Source organism: Somniosus microcephalus, chromosome 7, assembly GCF_052327205.1.
Source record: "Somniosus microcephalus isolate GS21.2 chromosome 7, FLI_Smic_1.0, whole genome shotgun sequence".
Classification (NCBI taxonomy): Eukaryota; Metazoa; Chordata; class Chondrichthyes; order Squaliformes; family Somniosidae; genus Somniosus; species Somniosus microcephalus.
The window spans coordinates 213,535,615-213,548,312 of record NC_140993.1 but is presented as its reverse complement, the minus strand read 5'-3'; the positions used below and the strand labels follow the sequence as shown (position 1 = coordinate 213,548,312).

The following is a 12,698-nucleotide window of genomic DNA, read 5'->3' as shown; positions in this document are numbered from 1 at the left end:
GGCACTCTATGTCAATGGGTAATGATGGTCACACTACAAGATCTATACTTTTCACTATAGCACTGCAAAATGATTATATCTGATTGTCAGGAAAACTGTCCAGTGTATATATTATATGTTATACAGATTTAAATGGAAAGTCACTTGTGTTGGAACCAGAATTTCCAATCTCAACCCCTGCAAATCATCTGGAGTAAAGTGCCTCCATAAAACAATCCTGAGATGGTTATACACAGTGATTAAAAATGTCACCTCATGCACAACAATGATGCAAGCCATGTAAAGTTCTCTCGCTTTATGGAATTTTTATTCCATCCATATACATGCATAGTAACAACATTGTTGAGAAATAATTTCTATCAGAAGTAGAACAATATTCGTTTTATCACCAGTTGCAGTATAGGTACCCAATTATTCAGATTTCATTGTCCCCAAAATGATTTTTGCAACAGCAAACTGCAACTACTAATTATATTTTCAATAAAATACAGCAGAAAGGTTTTAACCACTGTTCAATACTGCTTCCAGTAATGTTGTTCATATTAAATTTTGCATTTTACAGCAAATGTTTCAAAAGTGAGACAAAAGCGTCAGCAAAGGAAAGTACAGTACAGATTACTATACAAGAAAGTTAACAACTTCAATAAAACATACATACCTCAGTTTAAGAAAGTGGATAGGAACAAACTGCTACATATATATCATCTTATGCAAAGCCTACTGATTACTGTATATGCTGATATATAAGCTGCAATTTAGGACTGAAAATGTTGTATTAAATATGAAATGGAATTTGTATGCCATTTTAGTAGTTTTTAAGGCCTACAACACCTTCTTATGTTTGCAGTCTTAAAATGAATGCAACTTATATTCTGGCATGTACAGGGAAGTTGCAACAAATACAGGGATAGTCGAATACACAAGTGCTTTACCTTACCAGTTTACCTACAAATGCTGTCTCTATGTATGTGACTCAGACCTCTCTCTACTTTACAGTGCAAACCGTAATTATTACACGAGAATAACTATACAATAATGTTAAAAAGAATTTCAGTATAAACTTCTTTAAATAAAAATTGAAATTTAACCACAGCTATGAATACTGCTTGGAAAATAAATTAATTCCGGTGAAAAAAAGCACTGACATTTCACATTAATATCAAGACTTATGAACAGCATTATGAAATGACAGACTAGCCTCAAGCCATTGAACTACACAGCCATCCCTTGATTGTCCTGGTGTAACTGTCCTGATGTAACTCAAGCAGCATTTTTTTTTCTTTTTTCTTTTTTATACAAACTGTGCATGGCCAACACTATACTACAGACAGATGCAGTGCATGACAGTAACTTTCATTTGACATGTTCTGCAGCATGTGATGAGCAGTAGAACTTCTTGTGGGTTATAAAGTTAGACAAGTTATTGAACTGAATGTCACAGAGGCGACAGTATTTTCCGCTGTTTGTGGGCTGAACAGAACCACCAATACTTTTTGGCGTGTGGACTAATTGCTCTTCTAACGAAGCTTTAGATGTGGGTGAGGCATTTTCATTCACAGTGACAGGACTCTCAGATACCCAAGGAGGGGATTCATGGCCATCCACTTGTTGGGAACTCTGGGATAAGCTATCTTGATGTGGGTTGCCCGAGAAAGGCCTGTCTTCCTGTTTTATTCCTCCATTGACTGCTATCATGCCCCTGCTCTTTGGTATCGATGGAACAGGTTCCTTCTTCTGAGGAGAACATCCATTGGATACAGGCTGGTCTCGAGGAGGATCAACCCTATCACGTGTGGCTTGCACCAGCTCGTCTATCTCACTGCGTATGAAAACAGCTCCTGAGATGTAGTCAGCGGGCTTGACCCCATAATATGGAGATAGCTGCTCAGTCCCTGTCATCTTCTTTATTGCTCCAGGGTAAAGGCAATGTGGGTAGAGCAAATTCCTGTTTTCTTCCTTAGCAGAAATGAGCTGAGCTGCCTCACTGAAAGCTTTCAGCCCGTGGAGGGTTGCTAACTGTGGGGGGAATGTATTTCCATTCGGGGAGACCAGCTTCGAATTTTCATTTTTCTCACATTTGATTATATTCCTTTCATTGCTGCCTTCAGGGCTGATTGCTTCACTTTTCACTAAAGCACTTTCCCGTTGCTGCTCTTGAAATTTTGTTTGCTCTAAATGGCCTACTTCACCACGTTGGACACCCATGCCTGGGCAAAAGTTTTGCTTGTGAGCAAGGTAACTTTCTACTTTGTTAAAACTAATCTTGCACACAGTACATTCATGGTAGTCCAAAAGTCTTTTAGGAGAACAGGTTGTTTTCTCAGTTTGAGGTGAACACTTTTTGCTTAGATCCATAGGAAGATCCAGCTCCATACTGGCAACTAAAGGCAGTGCAATACTGCACTTGACAGAAGTAATGTTTCTAGTCCCTGGGACGGGGGGCTCCATTTGCTTTCCAAGAAACATATCACACCTCTGGTGGGAGGTTTCACCTAGATTCTCCAGTGATTCTTGAGAAGATGTTCCAGGGCTACCCATGGCCGATACACTAAGAAAAGCTTGCTGGACCATCTGTGATCTTTGTTCCTGCTCTGGGAGTGACATCTCGTACATCTTCCGCCGCTTGCGACTACGTATGGTTCTTTGCATTGCTGGCACCTTATTTGCTGCCATACGTTTCATTGGTGGATCATGGCGCGAGGCGCAGTAGTACTGCTTGTGCACAGCATATGTTTCATGTCTGCTAAAAGTTATATTGCATGCTTCACAAGTAGTTTTATTCGGATCGTTAGCAGTGTCCAATGTGGGAGTGCTGGGGCTCTTCACATCCTTGGACTTTCCATTGAGTTGTTCATCATTGCTGCTGGTAGATGACTCTTTCTTCAACTGCAATGAATTATCCTTGTCCGGACTTTTTCCATTAGAGCCTACTGCATCTAGGACTACAGAGGAGTTGATGCTGGTTGACTGAAGAAGTGGATTTTCTGGATCAGGTAGATGACAAAGAGCACTGTGAATGTTAATGGGACTGTGCCCACTGCTGGGACTTACTGTCTCTGGCACCTTCTCACTGGTGTTGGCGAAGTCTGGGGACTTGGCTACGTGCTGCCATCGGGTGCTGCAGTAATGCTTCTTGTGGATCAAGTAGTTATCCAAATTGTTGAATGTGATATTGCATTCAAAGCAAATGGCCCCTTTTGGTACAAGTGGACTGTAAATGACAGGAGGATAGTTGCTTCCACCCTGTCTTAACCTGCGATGTACCAGTTCAGACATTTTAGCTAGGATTTCTGAAGCTTGAGGAACCATGGAAATATCCTGGGAGAGAGCAAACTGAGAAAGGAAGGGGCCCATTGGGACAGTGGATCCTATGTTGGGTTGAATTGGAGAAGAAGCAAGCCGTGGGCTGGATGGCTCTGATTTGATTCTGGCGTATGGGAAGCTCTGCCTGTTTCCTGCAGGCTGTGTTTCATTCTTCTGATTTGTTACACCCAACTGTACATTTTTATCCACCTTTTCTCCCTCAGTGTCAGAGCATGCTTCCTTATTCTGGCTGACCCCTGGACTTGGCGGGACTTCCTGTCTGCTTGCTGCATCTGCTGCTGTTGACTGAAAAGCGTCCTCGTTGTCGAGCGGCGAGTGTTCGTTTTCGCTTTCCCTTCGCAGCCTCCTGCCCTGACTGTGATGGAGCTCCTGGTGCTGCAGCAGCTTCCTGTGGCTCTGGAAACCAAAGTGGCAGTGACTGCATTTGAAGGCAGCTGGTGTGAGGTGAGTGAGTACATGGTGTTGGAAGCTCAGCACATTGTCTGCCATGTACTCACAGATGGTACACTTCAGGCTGGCACCAGCAGAAAGGGACTCTTCAACTTTCAAACCTGTTCAGAGAGAAAACATTTTCACTATTGTAGTTCCATTACAGCCTGATAGTAGATTTGCAATGGAAAGCGTGTATCCACAAATCAAATAGTAAATCTGCTCAGTATTGTTTGTGCACATTTATTAACCTTGTCATAAACTTCCTTGAATTTGCTTTTACTTTTTTTCAAAAAAGTTGATACAGTATTGACAATGTACAGTATCTAGCAAACCAAAAACCAGCCAGAATTCTGTCTTTTAATGTACCTCTGCCTTTTACAAAACTATGAACATGGAAGGTTTTGAAGAAGTTAGTATTGCTAAAATAGGAGAATGGAGATTTAAAGAGGCTAGAAATGACTGCCAGCAATTTTAGTGCATAAACGGTTACCTCATTAGGATGATATTCACCTGTCCGCTATTATAACGTCGACATTAACTCTTTTAAAATAAATGAGTTAGTGCCTGCATTTAAACAGCAGACAACACAATGTCATATAAATGCATTAAACATTCATACATTAATATTGTCAGCAGCCACTTCCAGGCTATTGTGCTCCTCTGGCGATTTTTAAGGTATTTTAGGTATGTTTAATTGAAGGGCAAATGACTAATGATGTAAGAGATTAGACAGCCTCTCTTTCTTTTGTGCAAAGACCATATAACCACACCAGAGTGTGTTTTTTGTTAAATATCAGAAGGAGTGGCCATCTTACACCCTTTGAGCACTGCGTAGGTACTTCTGTACATTATATCTTTATGACAAAAATATAAATTATTAAGAAATGATCCAAGAAATAATATATTTCACACATAGTCTGCTCTTGCAAACACAAAAAAATGCTGCATCACTGTGAGTACGTTTGCCAAAAATCTTATGTATTAATCTCTAGCTTGTTACAGGGTAGAAACTTCACAATGTTCTAATTCATACACAATGGAGGAGAAAGCTAGACAATCTTTTATCACACTGACCAAATCAAATTGTGCGTTGACCAAATCAAATGTTGTGAATGTTATATAAAATAGAAAGGGATGCGCTGAAACTGTTGAAAAGCTGTAATACAATCTCAGAATTCACTCAACCATCAATCCTGTGACTTCTAACTTGATCAGGACCCCTGACTGTGTTATAGCCTTGCAGCTACATCCAAAGCCAGTAAGGCATCTTCTACAATTAAAAAGTATAATATATATTATATATCTGTAAATATATATTTATAAAACAGGGAGAGAGAAACAGCACAGTAGACTTTAACAGAAACCATTTTGTGGAGGTTATCTAACAGTAAATATAGAACAAGTTTTCCAATTGTGTGGGCCTTGCAAATGGACGGAACTCATGGGCTGTGTGCACGCGCAATTTCTCACTATGTACATATTGTGCTGGGAGCACCCAATTGGAAAACTGACCTCAGTTGTCAACTTTAAATGCTGCAAAAGATGTCCAATACTCAAAGGGTTAAAGGCCTATTGAAATAGATTCCCGCTTTGAATATAGACAATAAGAAGAGATGCTATCTTTGTGGTAGGTAACTTTTATTCAATACAAGTCTTCCTAAACACACCATTTTTCAAATAGAAAATTTGGCAACAAACACATTTAAATATTTCAGTACAACATAGCAAAACAAAGTACTTTCATTCCTAACAGTATGTTATCTTTACCCTTTGTACATTTTTTTAAATTAATACACACAAAAAAAATATAATTTTATTTATTTCACTTGAAGATAATATTGAGAAAGTAATTCATCGACCATGGCACTAAGCTACTTGTCAGTGGATCTAGACAGGGGTGACTTTCTCTCAACTTTCCTTTCTCCATGCACTTGGGCTCCACTTGGTACACTTGATGGTGGCCCAGCTGAGGTCGAGAACCCAGCATGGCTGGGATTGAAGGCATGAACCTGTATCCCACCAGTGTGCTGCAATGTGTGGGCCCAATTTTATTTGCTCATGCTTTTGAGACTTGCAATATCATTTTCTCAATGATCTGCTGTTGAGTTTATATTAATTTACTGAAACCAAATCTATGTGAAAAAAAGGACAAAGGGAAAAAGCAGAGAGCATGGGCTTGATTTTAACTCCTCCCACCTAATGGAAACCAAATTTCAGGTGGGAAGGGTACCTGGTCCAAGCTGGCGAGATCCTCTTTAAATATGCAGATCGGGCTCCAATTATTTCATTGTTATTTTAACCCGAGGCCTGAGCGGGGGAGCAGTGGTGGTTTCCCCACCAAATCTGGAACAGCAGCCAGGGCCAGCAGAAGCCGAGCAAAGTAAGTTTTACATTTTTTTTTTCGTTTACTTGTGGGCCAGGAGGAGCAAGAGTGCTCGTCTGATCCCCACAAGTAAATGCTTGGGCCTCTCATGCCCAGGGCTTCCTCTCCTCTTCCTGACTGGGATTCCATCCTGGAGCACTTACCTTATACAGAGACCATACCCCTCAGACTGATTTTAAGAGCTGGGCAGCGGCTTCCCCGTCACCTTGTGTTTGTTTTGGTTGAGAAGTCAGCAAGCGGCATGATAATGAGGCTCGGTCGTTAAAATCGCCAAGCCTGCCAGCTGCCACTCCCATACGGGCACATTGCTCGTTGCCCGGGAGTTAAAATCGAGCCCAGTGTGTCTGCATGTGCTGGAAAGGTCACTTTGGCTTACAGTAGTCCAATTATTATAGCTACAATATCTCAGTGACACTTACATGCTGTTGCATTTGCTGTGCCACTTTAGGTGTATATATGTGTTTATTATAAACTATACTGATACCCAAATCAACTGTAACAGCTGAGATTTTTAAAAAGCACAAATACTAAGCATCTGAAATAAAAAATAGAAAATGCTGGAAATACACAACAGATCCGTCAGCATTTGAAAATGGGTTAACAGTTCAGCTGGTGACCCAAAACTCTAACGCACCATAACCTTCCTCAGACTTAGTTGGTCCTGTCTCCACCCAGTTGAACTTGTGTGACAGACAGGAGTAATAAGCCCAACACCCTATGAAATGATGCAGGTAAGTAGGAGAGTACAAGTGCCATCATTGTAGCAAATTTGCATTGAAAATGGCAAACCTGGTGGGAAATTCATTTGGTAAAAACATTATTTGTGTTTTTTTTGGTTCCCTCTGCTTGATGTTTTTTCTCCCTTCTCTTTTTTTTGCTGGTCTCCTGGTGGATGATATTCTAAAACCAACCACTGGGAGCTGTGCAGGAGCAGCTTCATATTGGTTCTTGCTCACTCTTTGTGAAGAGGCATTTGGTCTCACCCTGGAACCTGCCTACAGCAGTACTGTTGAGATCAGCAATTCAGCATGTGGGGGCATTGTAGGTGTTATCCTATGCCCCACCTTGCTATGGCATCCTGATTTGCTATTTAATTTAATTGACTTATTATTGTTCGTGGGTTTGCAATATTAGCATTGCACCATCTACAATGCCAATTAAGGAACACTGTTCCTTTAATTTTTTTTACCATGAATGAACAGCTTAGCTGGACAAATGATGTTTGCTCCAGAATATACTTTCATTGAGGTAGGTTGCTATTAATTTAAGTCAACTTATCTAACACATGCACATGTACGGATACTCTGATAAGACTTCAATAGGGATACTGCAACTTCCCCATTTAACATAAAGCTGCATTTTTAGATGTGTTTTGTAATGGCTGGTTTGAGATATAGTGCTATTCAAATCATTTACTATCGGTGAGTACTGTGATTACAATGTAACAGGCTAGAAACACCATCTTAAATTATCCCTTCAGTCCAGTCTATGTAACTTTCTAAACTCCATTTTGTGGCTATCAGTGAACTGGCAATGCAAATTTCAAATTACCCCATGGTGACTCTTACCACTGTGTGAATTCATGTGAATTTCAAGAGCCCTGGCATTGGGGAAGCTCTTGCTGCATTGTGGGTAAGGGCAGACACATGGTTGCTGAAGAGGACCAGCCTCTTTCTCCTCTGATAGTGAGGATGCTTCCCTCTGTCTCCCACTGCAGTAGTACATGAGGTGAGCCTGCAGGTTCCGTTCACTGCGGTACCAAATTCCACATGACTTGCATGGAAAGATATCCTCTGCAATGAAAGAATAGATGTATATTATAGTATGTGTGAAATCAGGCAGTTTTTATTCATTAAAATGATAGTGCATGCACAATCTGAGGCTGTATTACATTTTTCCTCTTCCTCAAGATTGTGGAACAATCTTCAGCAATTTAGTAACAGGTTCCCATTCCATTTTTATCAAAATTACCAATTATGCAAAGTCCATCATATTAAACTTCTTTTTAAACATATATGGTGAATTCAGGTTATATTACAATTATTTGCCAAAAAAATATAAAATTAATAAAACCTTTGTTCAGTTTTTGTTCTGCCAAAGTTTCGTTAAATTGGTAACTATCTAATCTTTGACCTTGGCAAGATCGTCTCTGCCTCTGCAAAACAGAAACAGAAAATGCTGGAAACGCCGAGCAGGTCAGGCATCATCCAGGGAGGGAACAGAGAAATGAACGTCACAAATATTTCAAGCACAGACCATTTGTTTTGACAGAGGATCCACACTCAAAAGTTTAATTCCACTGATCTCCCCAAAGATGCTGACTGACATGCCAGTATTTTCTGTTCTTCTTTCAGATCTCCAGCATCCACAGGTTTTGCTTTCCACCTCTGCTGTGAAGTCGTTCAAATAGATCCTGTATTCTAAACAGACATGGGGCAAAACGTTTAACTTCGACAGAGGCGTATCAGGAGCAGTAGCAGATCGACTGCCCTTTACACACCACCTGTTTCTCCTTTCCATTGATTTCAAATGGAAGGAGAATCAGACAGCCCGTCCATTAACACCCACTTTATCCCCACCAAAGTTGAATGTTTTGCCCATGGTGACATCTGTAATTGCAAGAACATCAACTAATGAAAGAATAAAAATCCATGACACAAAAGGTAAGCAGTAATGGTGAGGTTCGTTCTCTGACCCTGCCCTTTGCATTTTTCATCACATGACTTAAAGGGGTACTGTTTCATTTGTTTACAGTGGTACTGTGAGATGATGTAAACTGCATCAAAAAGCATCAATGAGTTTACAAGATACTGTCATGAAGAAAATGACATCCTTCTGCTTTGCTCTCTTCCCTCAAATAATGCAAGGTTTGTCGAGACGATAGTACTCTTTTAAGAAGAACTGCACAGATTTGGGAGATCACACAAGACATATAACATGTACATTTATCTAATGCAAAGTATAAAGAAATATGATTCATGAGATAAATGATAAATATCACAAAATGTGCTTGTTGTAGTGCAAGAGAACAGATGAGATATAAGTGATTTGTATAGAGTCTGGACTCAGGCCAGTTAACCGGCATTAACAGCCCTCATGTTGTTACATTAAAGCCAATCTGGGCTGAAGTTTCTCAGCTTTACTGCCAAAAAGCACAGTGTTATGTCTTAAGGCAATAGTCACAGCACTTGTTTGGCTAACTATATGGAGTTCATATTAGTTAGTTTGGTGTATATGAGAATAAGCTGGAAAGTTAAAAGAAATATTTTAACAAAACAATGATACTGGGGTGAAATTCCTCTTTGCTGTAATTTTAGTGTAAAAGTTGGTGAGAGTACAAAAAATGCGATCCCATTTTGTACTCACACCAACTTTTTCACTTCATTTTCAACGTGAGGCACTTCCTGCTCTTTCTACTTAATCTTTAAAAGGCAGATTAAAAACTATTTTCTGCTTTGTTACATAAGCACAATTAGTTAGGTTAAAAACAAAACTCAGGTTCAAGAACAAAAGCGCAAATTTTGAACTTACTGTTGACGATTGCTGTGGGTAAAATGGATGCCATGGCTGCTTGTTGAGGCAGCAGCTGTATTGTGTCCAGGAGGCGTGCTGGATACATGCCCTCTGTGATGGCCATTTGGCTGACAGCTTGCAGCCTTGAGTCAAATTCCACAGCAAATGCAACCAGTTCCTCACCCTCCGACAGCATCTTAGTCATTGTGCACCAAAGCTGGCCACCTGAAAAAAAAGAAAAGAAAAACAGTTTTGTAGATTAATTGCAAACTAAATAACTTATAAGATCTATTAATCTTTATTTATAAGATCCTTCAAGATCTTGATAAGATTGTCTCTATTTTACCTAAATAATGTCATCACAAAGCCAAGCTAAATTATTCTTTCAGTTCTAAGAGCTGATCTAGCTATGTTCCTTTTCAATTGTCAATGTCATTGCTGTTTATGGGACCTTGTGTGACACAAATTAACTACTGCGTCTGCAAGCAAGACAACAGTGACCACACTTCACGGAGCCAGGGTGTATAGAATCATAGAAAGTTATAGCATGGAAGGTCGTCATTTTGGCCCATCATGTCCACGCCGGCCAACAAAGAGCTATCTAGCCTAATCCCACTTCCCAGCTCTTGGTCCGTAGCCCTGCAGGTTAGAGCATCCCAAGTGCACATCCAAGTACTTTTTAAATGTGGTTAGGGTTTCTGCCTCTACCACCCTTTCAGGCAGTGAGTTCCAGTCCCCCACAACCCTCTGGGTGAAGAAATTTCCCCTCAAATCCCCTCTAAACCTTCCACCAATTACTTTAAATCTGTGCCCCCTTTTTTGACCCCTCTGCTAAGGGAAATAGGCCCTTTCTATCCACTTTATCTATGCCCCTCATAATTTTATACACCTCAATAAGGTCTCCCCTCAGCCTCCTCTGTTCCAAGGAAAACAGACCCAGCCTATCCAGTCTTTCCTCATAGCTAAGATTCTCTACTCCCAGCAACATCCTTGTAAATCTTTTCTGTACCCTCTCTGGTGCAATCACATCTTTCCTGTAATGTGGTGACCAGAACTGCACGCAGTACTCTAGCTGAGGCCTAACTAGTGTTTTATACAGTTGAAGCATAACCCCCCTGCTCTTGTATTCTATGCCATGGCTAATAAAGGCAAGCATTCTGTATGCCTTCTTAGCCACCTTATCTACCTGGCCTGCTACCTTCAGGGATCTGTGGACATGCACACCAAGGTCCCTTTGTTCCTCTACACTACTCAGTGTCCTACCATTTAATGTTTATTCCCTTTCCTTGTTAGCCCTCCCCAAATGCATTACCTCACACTTCTCCAGATTGAATTCCATTTGCCAATGTTTTGCCCACCTGACCAATTTATTGATATCTTCCTGCAGTCTACAGCTTCCTTCTTCAGTATCAACCACACAGCCGATTTTAGTATAATCTGCAAACTTCTTAATCATACTCTCTATATTCAAGTCAAGATCAATTTTGTGGGGCCTTCAAAATTGTTCATTTAATATTTAAGCCCCAGGTCCTTGGTTGCTGAGAATAATATGGTGGTCAACCTTTCAATCTGCCAGGCTCACGACCACTTGAATCAGGGGTATGTGTGCAAGTGTGTGTGTGTGTTTGTGTGTGTGAGTGTGTTTGTGTGGGAGGAGCGTGTATGTGTGTGTGTGTGTGTGTGTGAGTGTGATTGTGTGGGAGGAGCGTGTATGTGTGAGTGTGTGTGAGTGTGATTGTGTGGGAGGAGCGTGTATGTGTGTATGTGTGAGTGTGTGTGAGTGTGTTTGTGGGAGAAGCGTGTATGTGTGTGTGAGAGTGTGTTTGTGTGTGTGAGTGTGTTTGTGTGTGTGTGTGAGATTGTGTGGGAGGAGCGTGTATGTGTGTGTGTGTGTGTGAGTGTGTTTGTGGGAGGAGTGTGTGTGTGTGATTGTATGGGAGGAGTGTGTGTGTGTGTGTGTGTGTGAGTGTGTTTGTGTGGGAGGAGCGTGTGTGTGTGTGAGTGTGTGGGAGGAGTGTGTGTGTGTGTGTGTGTGTGTGAGTGTGTGGGAGGAGTGTGTGTGTGAGTGTGGGGGAGGAGCGTGTGTGTGTGTGAGTGTGGGGGAGGAGTGTGTGAGTGTGTGTGTGGGGGAGGAGTGTGTGTGTGTGTGTGTGTGGGGGGGAGGAGTGTGTGTGTGTGTGTGTGTGGGGGAGGAGTGTGTGTGTGTGTGTGTGTGGGGGAGGAGTGTGTGTGTGTGTGTGGGGGGGGAGGAGCGTGTGTGTGTGTGTGGGGGGGGAGGAGCGTGTGTGTGTGTGTGTGGGGGGAGGAGCGTGTGTGTGTGTGTGTGGGGGGGAGGAGCGTGTGTGTGTGTGTGTATGTGGGGGGAGGAGTGCGTGTGTGTGTGTGTGGGGGAGGAGCGTGTGTGTGTGTGTGAGTGTGGGGGAGGAGTGTGTGTGTGTGTGTGTGGGGGGGAGGAGTGTGTGTGTGTGAGTGTGGGGGAGGAGTGTGTGTGTGTGTGTGTGTGTGGGGGGGAGGAGTGTGTGTGTGTGTGTGTGTGTGTGTGTGTGGGGGGGAGGAGTGTGTGTGTGTGTGAGTGTGTGGGGGAGGAGTGTGGGTGAGTGGTGTGTGTGTGTGTGTGTGGGGGGAGGAGTGTGTGTGTGTGTGTGGAGTGTGTGTGTGTGTGTGGGGGAGGAGTGTGTGTGTGGTGTGTGGGGGAGGAGTGTGTGTGTGTGTGTGTGTGGGGGAGGAGTGTGTGTGTGTGTGTGTGTGGGGGGGAGGAGTGTGTGTGTGTGTGTGTGGGGGGGAGGAGTGTGTGTGTGTGTGTGTGGGGGGAGGAGTGTGTGTGTGTGTGTGTGTGGGGGAGGAGTGTGTGTGTGTGTGTGTGGGGGGAGGAGTGTGTGTGTGTGTGTGTGGGGGAGGAGTGTGTGTGTGTGTGTGGGGGGGGAGGAGTGTGTGTGTGTGTGTGTGGGGGGAGGAGTGTGTGTGTGTGTGTGTGTGTGGGGGGGGAGGAGTGTGTGTGTGTGTGTGTGGGGGAGGAGTGTGTGTGGTGTGTGGGGTGAGTGGGGAG

General features: G+C 42.4%; 1 protein-coding gene across 2 annotated transcripts in view; it reads right to left on the bottom strand.

The window, feature by feature from the left end:
- Positions 1-280: 280 nt before the first annotated feature.
- zfpm2a (zinc finger protein, FOG family member 2a) overlaps positions 281-12,698 on the bottom strand; it is a 986,033-nt gene continuing 973,615 nt past the window's right edge. For both annotated transcript variants that reach the window (XM_085993394.1, XM_085993396.1), the window contains 3 exons: positions 9,671-9,877; positions 7,708-7,932; positions 281-3,875 (listed from right to left, as the gene is read on the bottom strand). In XM_085993394.1, the coding sequence (XP_085849520.1) occupies positions 1,354-3,875; positions 7,708-7,932; positions 9,671-9,877 (2,954 nt within the window). In that variant the 3' untranslated portion in view covers positions 281-1,353. The remainder of the gene's footprint in view (positions 3,876-7,707; positions 7,933-9,670; positions 9,878-12,698) is intronic.